This window comes from Otolemur garnettii, unplaced genomic scaffold (assembly GCF_000181295.1).
Source record: "Otolemur garnettii isolate 467f Iridium unplaced genomic scaffold, OtoGar3 scaffold00006, whole genome shotgun sequence".
Lineage (NCBI taxonomy): Eukaryota > Metazoa > Chordata > Mammalia > Primates > Galagidae > Otolemur > Otolemur garnettii.
In genome coordinates, this window is record NW_003852401.1 from 4,627,484 (window position 1) to 4,640,527 (window position 13,044).

Consider the following 13,044-nt stretch of genomic DNA (forward strand, 5'->3'; position numbering starts at 1 on the left):
TTCTCTGATGGGGGCATCCCTGCTCTCTGGGGAAAGTCTTTGTTACCTCTACACAGACCACTTTATTGCTCAGTGCGCCCTTGGCCTGACTGTCTCCTTTGTCCTTGCCCACAGATTCGTTCTTCTCTATGTGCCTGGTTCCTTAATTTCTCTGCCAGGAAGTCCCAGAATTTCATCTCTGTTTTGACACACTTAAAGATTTCTCTTTTTTGTGTTGGTCCTGGTTAAACATGAATCTCCAGCGAATAACCTTATGTGTTTTGTGTTCGTTAGGTGCTCGGATCTCCCTTGTTTATTGTAGGGCTTGAAATTTTGGGGCATCTTAAGAGGGCAGAGACCATGTGGTATTGATCCCACCTTCTTTTCTACAGCTAGGAAACTATACTATGCTTATGTGAAAGCATTTTAGTGCAATCTGCTGAGAGGAGAAGTGTCTTGTGTGGGAGACAGTTTTGGCAGGAGCAAATATGTTTGGCTTTAGCCATAAGAATTGCTTTCTGAGTTTCTAGAAAAGGAGTATGTAAATCAAGGCCCATTTTAAATGAATCTTTTTATAATGCAGATATGATATCTCATCTATCTGTTTTGTAATGATGGGTTTTGTTTTGAGGACTTAAGTGTTTTGTGCATCTGCAGAATGACCTTTTTTATCAGCTTCCCCCTTTTTTTTTGTACATAGTCTCCGGGGTTAAGAAAGAACTCTGAAGTTCTAGTCAATTGATTTCAGGATAAAGAATAAGAAAAAAAAACCTGCAGGTATATTTGGATATTATAAATATTCTAGTGAGATGCATAGGATCCTGCCTCAAAGGAATTTCACACTTGAACAAAGGCAATAAAGTATACACTGGAAAGATGGAGTTTGGGAAGGTTATTCCCGGCTTCGAAATCTAACTGCCATTTACCAGTTAGCTGTGTGCCTTTAAGTAAGTTAATTAGACTCTCTGACCCTCCATATTTATATCTGTAAAATGGGTTCAATTGTAGCTACAGAAACTTTATTGTGAGCATTACAGTAGACGTGATATATGTCATGTAAGGGTCGTCAGTGGCTTGATAGTTTATTTACGTAACGGTGCTCTTCACTTCCCTACAGCTGAGTATAAGCATGTATGAGGCAGTGGGAAAGGCTTTCTCCCACAGATTTGACCTTTTTACACTGGACAGTTTGGACCGGTGGACCTATAAATTTGGGGTGAGAAAGATACTTTTTAAATAAGTATATTAAGAAGAAACTTTTATCTCTAATAAGGATTTAAAAAAAAAAAATCATTATGGACCTCATGGGATTTGTGTAGTCTAATGTTTCCTGTTGTTCTGGACAAAACAGTAGCTCTCCATAGTAGTTTGCAAGACTCTTTGACATAATTTCAAAATTATAGTGCTCAGGGCCTTTAGATTTCTTTTCTTGCAATATCCAGATAAAAATGATCTCTTGCAGGGAGGAAGACACATGAAGGAACCATGCTGCTGTTGATGGAGCGTGCGCTGTTGTCTTTGTGTGTGCCTGTGCATGTGTGCATAGGCGAGAGTGTGTGTCCCGAGATTGACACCAGTTGGCAGCACAGGCAACAGCAGATGCCCTTTTTACTACTGCAGTTGTTAACTGGTTTCCCTCTTCACCACCATAGTATTTTGAGGAATGTAATTCCTTTGCCCTCATGCCAAATGATATTTACTTGAACAACTTCGTCACCTTTTAAGTAAGCACAGGGTAAAGCACATACATGCATAACATTAAGTCATGACCCCCTCTGTGTGTGTGTGTGTACGTGTGAAATCTGTGTGAGGTTACTTAAAATTAACAAAGAAAAGGAGACTATTCAGCATCCCCCAGCCTTTGAGTGAAAGCAGAGTGTGCCTTAGCTCAGAGTTGCTGATGTCCTAAAGCTTTTGAACTGTCGGGTCCGACTCCCTGGCTCCTGCTTGTTTTGGCATTTGCCCTCACTCTGGCGGCAGCTCCATTGTTTGAACACAGTGCTGAACTTCCTTTCGGATGATACCTGTGTCAGTCAGTAACGCGAATTGGCTTCCGTCCCACTGTGGTGCTGAGGTGCTGCACCTTCTCGCTTGCCTTCGCGTTAAAGCATCTGCTCCAAGTTAAATCTTGTCCTAGGATATGTATATACTAGAGGAATTAGGTTGTTTTACCTCCTTAGATAAAGATAATTTTTCCTTTTCTTCCCTGGTCTAGGAGGCAAGACTTCTAAGTACCTGGTGAAGTACTTGATGAGAATTTAGAGGACTTAACAGGCTGTTTCTGTTCTCAATAGCTTGAAGACTGAATTGTGTGGGAGTTCGTAATGTTGTCTGAAAATGTGATGTATTTAAGAACCCACAGTTTCGCCAACTTAAGCAGGGTCATGCTGCATTGCCAGCAGATTCCTAATAACTAGGGCTGGAACGACAGGAAAATAGAGCTCTACTAGTTGCATAATCAGGGCACAGATATGGCCATTAAAATTAACTTGAAAGGAACATGCCCTGGTGCAGAGGACATTAAGTGGTTCTCTAGAATTAGGCTGCTTAGGTAGTATTTACCAAATCATTGCTATTTATTACTTTGATTTCAGCAAAAAAGTTACAATTTAAACTCTAATATGTTATCTCCATGTATTTGTGAAGTCCTGAAAATCATTTGGAAACATTGGGGCCTTTCAGTCTCAGGCCACCTTTATTAGCATTTGGGTGGAAGATGAGTCTTTGAGGGAGCCATCTGTTTTCTGTATTATGTGAGGGTCTAGGTTGAATTCTCTATCTTGGTGATAATCCCGGGTAATATCCTTTGGGAAGCTGGTAAAAATGCTCTAAGCTTTCAGAGAGGCTGGTTTGGACTGTAGTAATAGGCTCTCACCAGTCCTTCAGCTCACAATTTGATCTTACTCATTAGGGGGCTACAAGGAAGGACCTGTTTCATTTGACCCGAGTTGGCTGAATGTTTAAATGGAAGGACCTGTAGCATCTGGCTTGCTAGATTTGAGGAGGCTCAGACTAAGTCAGGAATTAAAATTTGGAGAAAAATGTGACTGGAGAGGATTGCATCCCTCTGTTCTTCTGTGATTTTGTCAAACCTTCTCCCTGCTGTGTGGTACCGGAAGAGGCTTGCTGTCTATCAGAGATATTAAGAAAGCTCCTTTGTGAAGTCTGGTGCATGTTGCTTTGGTGCCAGAGTTGCAGTGCACAGCCTGTCTGAACAGACACACATAACGAGTGCCCAAGAACAGAAAGTCCATTTGAAGAAATACAACACATTTGCAACTTTATTATGTGTTTGAGGGAGGAAGAGAATAGGATGTTACAATGAGGGAATGGGGTCTTTACAAACAAAACAACTTTGTTTTCTTGTAATAAAAACTTGTTTTCTCAAATCAGATTATTTGCACTTTTTTTGGTTGTTAAATTGTGCAGTTTTACACAAGAACTGTTTGAAGATAGCAAATCTTTTTTTCTTTCTTTTTTTTTTACAGTATTACATTATTAAAACTCAGGTTACAAGAGTCTTGCTTGAGAGAGAAGACCACAGTGACCTGTTTCTGCTAACTGTGGGATTTAGAAAAGATTCATGCTGCTTTTATTCTCTTATTTCATAAAACATTACTACTGCTCTAAATGAAATAATAGATACACGTCAATCAGTGTAGTCACCTTTTATTGTTGATTCAACTACCAGGTTTTTACAGAATTCACTCTGCATTTTATTTGACTTGCACATGAATAGTCTCAGCAGACTTAATTATATTAGTGAAAAAGTACTTTCAACAAAATTATATGCTGACATCCCATAATTCATACTTACAGATTTGTGAAACAGATTTATGTAAATCTATCATATTACTCTAGATGACATTTTTTAAATTGAGATTTCATTCTAATGGTATTTGTAGAAATTTTTCATATGAAAATTTTTACATGAGCTATATATAAAAAAAAAAAAAAACTCGTGTGACTCTCCGTTATGAAGAGTGAATATTGTAACATTTGAGCATCTTGTCTCTACATGTTCAGCAGTCCATCTGGTACAATGTAGGAACATGGCGAGCACGTCTGTAAGGGCAACTCTCTCCTAAACATAAGCTCCTGGAAGGCAGATGCTGCTGTTCCTTCATTCTTTATTGTTCATTTATTCACTGAACACAGGGCTAATAATCTGTGCTCGTCTTTGCTGGAACTGTGTTTTTGGCTCTTCCTTGCTCAAAAGTCAGATTGTGGGGAGCATGCAAATGGACTCAGCCTCATAAATAGTAAGATAAAGGTGTAATGAAAGAGGCTGTGGGAAGACCAGGGGGGCGCATACAACAGTGCGCATTGGTGACAGGGCAAGTTGTGGCAGGAAATGGTCCCAGAGAACGTCTCAAAGGATCACTGGGAGTTGGCTAGTTGGAGAGGTGTGATTCAGGCAAAGGGAACTGAATGTGTGTTTTGGCAACGTAAGTAGGCATAGTTGAAGCTGAGCTAAAGAGAAAGTAAGCAAGAAGCTGATGATAACCTTGAAAACCAGAGCACGGCCAGATTTGTCTTTAGGAGATCACGCAGATAGCACGACATTGGCTGCTGGCTGGATTGGGAGTTTGCAGGTGTTTAGGGAAGGATATCTGAGTAGGATAGGGTAGCAGTGCCTCTGGTTAGAGAAATACAGGAGAATTGAACGCAGATGAGGAGGGGCAGATCTAGAAATGGCAGAATGTAATGCCTGTGTGGTAGAACTTGAGCTGGAATAAGTCCATACATGTCTCCCCTGTTGGACTCTGAGCACCTTCCTTCCACTCTGGGATGGAATGTTAAACCTTGAGGACGAGGTCAGCTTTGACTGCTCCATTTAAACAGCAGCCCTGCCCTCTACTCCCGATTCTTATCCCTTGCTGTTTTGTACTCCTTGACTCTGATTTCTTCTAATACACTATAGACTTTGTTCATTTGTCTCCTCGAGTCAGAATGTTAGCTTTATGAGAAAGAACCTTTCATCACTGTTGTATCCTCAGGGCCCAACAAAAAATAGAGTTTCTGTAACCAGGAAATGCTTCATGTAATTGAGAACTGTGTAGGATAACTTGTTTGTTTCTAAATACAGAATTTTATTTTATTTTTTTATGTTGAGAAGGGTCTCATTTAATTCTGGTTGGATAAAATTAGATTAATGTACCAAGTTTCTAATCAAGAATTATGGCAGTCTGTTGCATTTACCTTTAAACCTGAGGGAGTGATTTGGTTTTCTGAACGTTGGTAGTAATTTGAAATAGAAAAGACTAAATAAAGTGACCTTTGAATGAAACAGGTCTAGAAGATTGTGTATTTTTAATTAAAATATGCAATTAAAATTTTAATTAAAGTAGACTATTAAAAGCAATGTAGGTGGCAAGGGAATGGCTGATGCTTTGAATTACACACAGTTTGGGATAAATTGGCATTTACCGTGTTTCCCACAGTAGCACTTTGCCACTCAGCGGATTCTGTTCTGTTTTCTTCTCCCTGCTCTGTCCCCTTTGCAGCTCTCTGTGGTCCTGGGTCCCACTTAGAGGCTTGTGGAGGGTTTCAGCTCTGTGCTATAGATCACTTGACCCTGGTTCTGAGCCGCCTGTTCATAACTGTTCTCCTTATGCCAGGAGCATAAGTGATTTTTCTGTGTCTTGTGAAAAGGGATCCCTTTCTGTAGCATATATTGGTAGATTAAAAAGGAGGGTGCAAAACAAAAGGCATTCTCATACAACAGTGTAGTCCAGAAGATGTATGCTGAAGGTTTCAGCGCCTCCAGGAAGGTCATAAGTTGTGTGACTGATCAGACAGCAGCTTTCTGTGGTGAAGATCGAGAACCCCTGCCTTGGTCTGTTAGGACCGAGACTTGGAATCAATGGCTTCAAAATCCTTGAGCATGTATGACCGCAAGTAGCCTGTGAAGACAGCTGGGGACAAGTGATCTTGACCCTGTTCTTCATATTAAGTTACCAGGACAAATTTTTTGGCTTCTAAACATAGGATTTGTTTATCTTAGTCTTTTTATTTTTATTTATTTATTTGCGTTGTGAAAAACTTTAGTTTTGTCATTTTAGTCTGAATTTTCTTTTTATCATGTTAGTTTCCATAATGGTTATACTTGGAATTTAAATGCAGAGCTTTATAAAACTTTTTAAAGAAGCGATTCTTGGTTTTGGGATTATCAATATGCACATTCTAAATTCAGAGAGACTTGAAAAATAGATCTGGATGATATGGATAAATGGTGCTTGGTTTCCAAGTCTTCCTGGTGGCTCGGGACTGTTACTAACTGATGAATACAAGAGTGAGAGAAGTAGATCCAGGCTAGGTATTTTTTCTTAATGTTTGACTTGCAGCTGTTTTTATTTTTTATAAATCTGCACTCACTTATAATATCCAGAAATATGCACTACATAAATAAGGTGCAATTTATGTTGTCATAGGAATGAGTAACACCAGAAAAATTCACATATAGTAAAACTGATATTTCTACATAAAGTACAGAAATGTGAGATAGTTGCTCCAAGAAGCAGATTTTCTTTTTTTTTTTGGTGGTAAAACTCTGAAAATGCCTGGTTGCGTTATACTTCAGACATATTGATGATAGTCTGGATTCAGGCGTAAACTAGTTGTGAATTGAGTAGAGAGGACATAGCATTTGAGAGTCCTGGATTCAAGACCTGACTCTACTACTTCTACCTGCCTTTTTGATTTATAGAAGCTGATTGACCTTGTCATACTTTAGTTTTCCTGTCTACCTTGTAGGTGAGGAATCTGAATGTTGAATGGTTAATGTGAAGCTACAATTAAACAGTAAAATACCATGTAGATGAAAGGTGAGAATGGGGAGTCTTGCCTATCTTGGTATCGTCTGTGATGCCTTTATACATCTTAAGCATCCAGTAAATATTTGCTGACTTGGTTAACTCACTTTATAGTTAATCTGTACAGTTCTTAGCCGAGCGTTATGGCGGGTGCCTTATAGTCCCAGCTATTTGGGAGGCTAAGGCAAGAGAATCAGGTTGCTGTGAGCTGTGACACCACAGTACTCTACCAAGGGTAACTAACTGAGACTCTGTCTCTAAGAAAAAAAAAATCTGAGAATGAAGGTTGCTGTGAGCTGTGACACCACAGCACTCTATTGAGGGTGACAAAGTGAGACTCTGTCTCTTAAAAAAAAAAAAAATCTGTGCAGTTCCTAACTGCTTTGTGTTATGGTGCCAACATTTTAATCCATCTACAACAGGCCAGTTCAGGAATGCAGCCTTTTAGTGGAAGATACTCCCTTTCATATTTTACTTAGGAATTGAGTATATCATAAGTTTTCAGGAAGTAGAAATTGGACTCATTATTGTAGCTAGCCGTGATTGCTTGAGGGAGTCAGGTTAAAGACCCATTTCACAGATGATCCATCTGATAGTGATGTTGATTAATAACTTCGGTTAAATAAATAACATCATTAAGCTTTTCATTTATTCATTTAGCAAACCTTTGAGTACCTGTAACAAGCTAGGAATAAGAGTTCAGAGGCCAGCATGGGACACAGCTAAACAGGAACGAGATAGGATGGGCTTTTCACCTTACCCAGTAACCAACTGCAGGGAGCAATGCTGTGTCTGAGTCTGACCTTGGGTGGCTAATAAACTGTTTCTTGGAAATGATGGATAACTTGAAGGTTTTAGAAAAAAGACATCTGTATATCTTAACAGTGTAACTATAAAAAGGTAGCCTTTCCTGCAGAATTAGTTCACATATCCAGACTATCAGCACTTGGCCCTTTTCCGGCTCCCAAAAGCCCACTTGTAGCCCGGGATTATAACCATTGAAATAGCGATTTCTCAGTGTAGTGGTGGTTCTGGTGAGTGGTTCTCTGTTAGTCAATAGGATTTTATTGAATAAGAAAATGGTGCCATTGCTTCATGACAGACCAATAATATCAGAAGCTAAACTGGGAAGGTGGCTTGAGACTGAGAGTTCACCCCTAGTTATCTAGCCTGGGCAACATAGGGAGACCCCATCTCTAAAATTAAAAAGAAAAAAAAAATTAGAATCTTTGAGAGTGGGATTTTTTTTTTAAGCTTTTTGGGTGATTCCAGTGTGTAGCTAAGGTTGAGAATGTGCTATGATTAGGAGCTACTAGTGCAGGTAGAAGGATGGTAGGAGAATTGGGTTCTCTGCTGATACTAATGAGAATTTGGTTTATTTATCCGTAGAAGCAGTAATGTGATAAAACTACCTACTACAACGTTTGGCTTGTCCTTTATTTTTCCTTTATATTTGCAGCATCTTCTTGATTTAACTTGAAATGAATACACTTCATAACATGTAGTAGACATGCCATTTTTCCTCACATTATCTTTTGACACTGGTCCACTATCTTCAGTAATGAGCATTATCATTGTCTCAGCCACCTAGTTGGGTAGAAACTGTTACCATTTTTAGAGATAAGGAAGCTGTTGTTCAGAGGTTGAGTAATGGCTTCAGAGTCACACAGCTGGTAAACATCAGAGCCAGAGTTGAAACTCCTGTGTTTCTGTCTCCAAAGTCTGTATTTGTTTGCATCATAAACTGGTACCTCAAGCAGATTTTCGTGTAACGAGTTTGAATCCTACTCAGTAACACTAGAACTGCAACTTATTTGCAGAAGAGGGCACAATGCATTCAATGCATTCAGTAGACACAGGATAATGTGTATTGAATATCATGAGAAGCTGGATGCTTGAAGATACAGTTGTTCGCATGTGACTTTTTTTAATAGAACTGTGAGTAAAATAAAAACCTCTGTGAATTTTAGTGTGAAGGAAAGAAGGTGAGCTAAATTAGTTTTTAGTTCTCTCCTCTTGGTTCTTTTTTTAAAAAGCAAAAAATAAATTTTGGTAAGAGGGGACCTGTTAGCAATGATTATCCTAACTTAGGGTTGTGATTCCCAAAGTAAAATGACAGTTTCCTTCCTGGGTACCATCTGCAGCCTTCCCCTTTTGTTTGTGTGTGCTCCCTAATGCTGGCTCCACATTCAGATCACCAGGGCGGCTGTCCTGAATACCGGTACTCACAGTCACCTGGACCTAGGGAGCCCCATCAGGAACAAATCCCTTACTTGCCTCTGAAATTAATAATAAGTATTAATAACTAAGAATAAATGTATTTAATAAAAAGCATTTGGACCTTTCTTGGGCATCTTCCAGGAAATTTCAGTTTGTTTTGACTTTTAGTAGACCAAGTCTTTTCTTAGGCCCACTATGGTCAGTATGTTTCTCATCTTTTTAAACCGACAAACTTTTCCTTAGTTGAAAAACTGAGACCTGGGAGGTTGGGTTCACTTTGGTGTCACTCGGCTGCTTCCAAATGCTTGATACCTCCTATTATTCTGAGTTGTACCGCTGAGGCACGGGTGGCGAGAGGGCTCTGGTGAAGGGGAGAAAGCAGCAGCAGCAACATAGGCTTATTTCCAGACTCTACTGCAGACGTACTGCGTTGTGACTTGTTCTTTTTCTTCGTTTCCCACATGTTCTGGTTGGCTTGGGTGTCATCACTGTAAATCTTTGTGTCCCTAGCTTCCTGTATAATCTATATCATAAAATCCTGTTTAGAAAACTTGAGTTTATTCGAAGAAACCCTCCTCTAAACATACATGTGTACATATATCTATGTAAATACACACACAGTTCTTCACCATTTAGATTCTAAGATAATTCACCTTGGTAAAAGGCTGTAAATTTGTCGGGATACAATTTATAGAACACTGACAGAGTTTTGATGGATGTTTGCCATCTTCCTATTTTATGGCCGAGGAAACTGAAGCTGAGGTCTTGCCCGTTACAGTCTCAATAGCTCAGCTGAGATTTGTACCCAGAGTTTCTGAAGCTGAGTGTTGTCTTGCTGCACACTCTGGCTCAGGCAGGGCACGTATGATGGAACACTTTGGAGATGTATTATTATTATTCTTTAAACAGCCTTGCTTTTAAACTTGCAAATGTAGTAGACAGGAGACAAAAAAAGACTATATTTCTGGAAGAATTAATGCCGAATTCTTTTTACTGTTAAGAAAACACGCAGGTGTTAATGATAAGACCGTAGTTGTGTATAACTAATGTATATGCCTTTTCCCCTTCCTTTTCCTTAGGGCAGAGCTTGGGATATGGTTTTGTGAACTACATCGACCCCAAGGATGCAGAGAAAGCTATCAACACTCTGAATGGATTGAGACTTCAAACCAAAACAATAAAAGTATGTTTATACTTTAAAAAAAATCTACTTATAGAACAGGGAAAAAAAATCTACTTACAGAACAGAAGTTAAAAAAATTAAGCTTGCAGCTCTTTTCTTTCTTTATTTTGGGTCCGTGTAAACACGTCTCTGGGAGGCATAGCAGGATTTTTTGGTATTGTGTTATGGGGGAAACTGTTTATTCATGAGTACTCTATGTAAATTACTCACGTATTAAGAAAGGGCGAGAGCAGCTGGTAACTACTTTATGAAGCCTTAATTAAATCTCCTTCCCTTTTGGAGAATTACCGTACCTTAGACATTCCTATTACTAAGCCCTATAACTTTTAGAGTAGTTCTTCTGTAAAGGGGAAGGTTACACAGCCAGTACGAGTCTGTCACAACTTCTCAGCTCTGCTTTTGTACCATGAAAGCAGCTATAGCCGCTTCTTAAATGAATGGGCGTGGTGCTGAGCCAATAAACTTTATGTATGGGCACTGAAACTTCAGTTTCATATAATGCTCATGTACAACAAAAGATTCTTTTAATTTTTTTCCCAATTTAAAAAAAATGTAAAAACCATGTTTAGCTTATGAATCATAGAAAAAAAGGTGGCAGGCTGGATTTGGTGTTTCAGCTCTGTCCTGAGAGATTCAGCTTTCATTGAGGAGACTGATGAGAAGAACTTCAGGTTATTTTTCCTGTTATATTTTTCTTTTCAAGGCATACAGTAAATCTTGTGGATACTTTTCTGCTTTTGTGAATTTTTGAAATTCTTACATAGATTCTCTCTGGATAAGAAGCTATTCCAATTCACAGCATAGATTTCTTTTCCTTTAGGGGGATGTTGCCTTTAGCAAATTCTTAGTCCTCATACCATCATTTTACTTTCTCCTGCCCGGTGCAGACGTGGTGCGTTAGTCATGGCACTACTTCTCACTGAGTCTAAATGTGGCTCCCAAATATTTTTCAAAATAATGTACCAGACAACTTCTATCAATTGACTCAAGTTAGAGCCTATTTTCCACCCTTGATTTAAGAAGCCAGCTCAGACTATAGCCTGAAGTGGTAAGGGGAAGTTAGTCAAGGCTGACTATGCCATCTGTCTTCCTAAGGGACTTGTCTAGAAGATTTCAGCTCATTTTTTCAGGTGTCTGGAAATGCAGTGTCATCTCTGTGCTTTCAAGTTGCTTCTTTTAGAATTGTCAGTTAAGGTAATTCGTTAGCCCTGGGTAGTTTTGACATACCATTCTTTATATTTATTGGACTAAAAAATGCCTACCAGCTCTGTCTTATTTAAAGGAAACTATGTATGGTGGCGTGCAAATACACTTGGACGTGAGATGTCCAAAAATACTAAATATTTCTTGATCAAGCAAATGTCCTGTGAAAGATTCTCCCTTCAATCAGAAAATGAAGTGGTTACGGTGTTATCAAAGTGGAGGGAAAAATTAGATTTGTAATACAGTCTCAGATAAAGACTGAAGTTTGTTTTGATGTTTTATGAACTAGACTGCTCTAATTGTGCACACTTCTCTGCATAGTTTTTGTGTCAGAGATTAATCTTTTACAAGGCCTGTTGGGTTATAATTGAGTGCCATCCAGTCTGGTTACCCTCAGACTGTTTTGTGTGCTCAATCCTATAACACAATTTTGCAAGCTTTCTCTCCCCCAGCCTATATTGCTGCTGTTGTAATTTGTTTTAGTTCTGAGGTCCTGAGTTGAGAAGAAAAGGGAATAGATGGTTTGGGATGGCTCACCCTAGGAAATATCCTTTTCTCTGTTCCAGAAATAACCTACTCTTATTTCATTCTAGTGAGTGAGTGCTTTTGCTGCATATCCTGACCGCACTAAGATCTAGAACAGTGGTTCTCTACCTTCCTAATGCTGGGACCCTTTAATACAGTTCCTGTGGGTCACAACCCATAGGTTGAGAACCACTGATCTAGCCGGTAGAAATGCTGGGGCAACAGATCGGTAGGAGACATGCACATGGCCTTCCAGGAGGCCGTTGGTGACAGCTGCTTCCTCACTGCCCGTCATGCAGCCTTCTAGCTTCAGGGCCCAGCTGCTCAGGCTAAATACATAGATGAAAGGACAGTAATGCCTTGTGGCTTTTGCACTGTGACATCTGCTCCTTCTGAGTTTCTGAAGTGAGGGTGATGAATAAACAGCAGGCTACTCCTTTCCCTCCTCCCATTTGGTTCCTGCAAAAATATCAGATAATAGCTAGTATCCTCCAATTTGGCCCCAATTTTCTTTGAGAGGCAAAGCAAACCATTTTCCAAACGTATATGGCATCACTTTTGCCTGTTTCTTCTTTCTGTGTTTACTTATTTTTAATTAGACAGGTTTTGTGTTCTAATACAATGTCTCCAGCCAGATTTTTCTAGTATTCACAGCATTAGGTATCTTTTGGAAGCTGCCTCTCTATTTTCTGGGATACTGTTATACAACTTAGTCTCCCTCCTCCAGTCCATCCTCATGATGGTTGTCAGGCTGATCTAACAAAGCACCACGTTCCTCATGTTGCTTTTCACTAGGAATTCTGTCACGTTTCTCTGCCGTCTTACCATATCATCTGGCTAAGCTTTGGAGGAGTGACACCAGTGCTCTTGCTGTTCTCCACTGAGGTCACGCTGGCTCTTCACTGGCAAGCTGAGCTTATTCCCGGACTCTGTCATACGTTCTTGGAGTTTCATTTCCTACTGTACCCTTTCCCACTCACTTTTAGTTTACTTGTAGCCATGTCCTTTTGGGGAGCTCATCTGAAGTCCTTCCTTCAGCCACTGCCTTACCTGGTTGCTCCAACTTGTGTTGGGTTCTTTCTTTGAAGTTTGTGTTCTTTACCCATGAAGAATCACAGA

General features: G+C 39.6%; 1 protein-coding gene across 1 annotated transcript in view; it reads left to right on the forward strand.

Annotated features, from left to right (window-relative positions):
* ELAVL2 (ELAV like RNA binding protein 2) overlaps window positions 1–13,044 on the forward strand; it is a gene marked incomplete at its 3' end in the record, with an annotated part of 137,700 nt that overhangs the window by 88,145 nt on the left and 36,511 nt on the right. Inside the window, exon 3 of the mRNA XM_023508898.1 lies at window positions 10,094–10,197. Within this exon, the coding sequence (XP_023364666.1) occupies window positions 10,094–10,197 (104 nt within the window). The remainder of the gene's footprint in view (window positions 1–10,093; window positions 10,198–13,044) is intronic.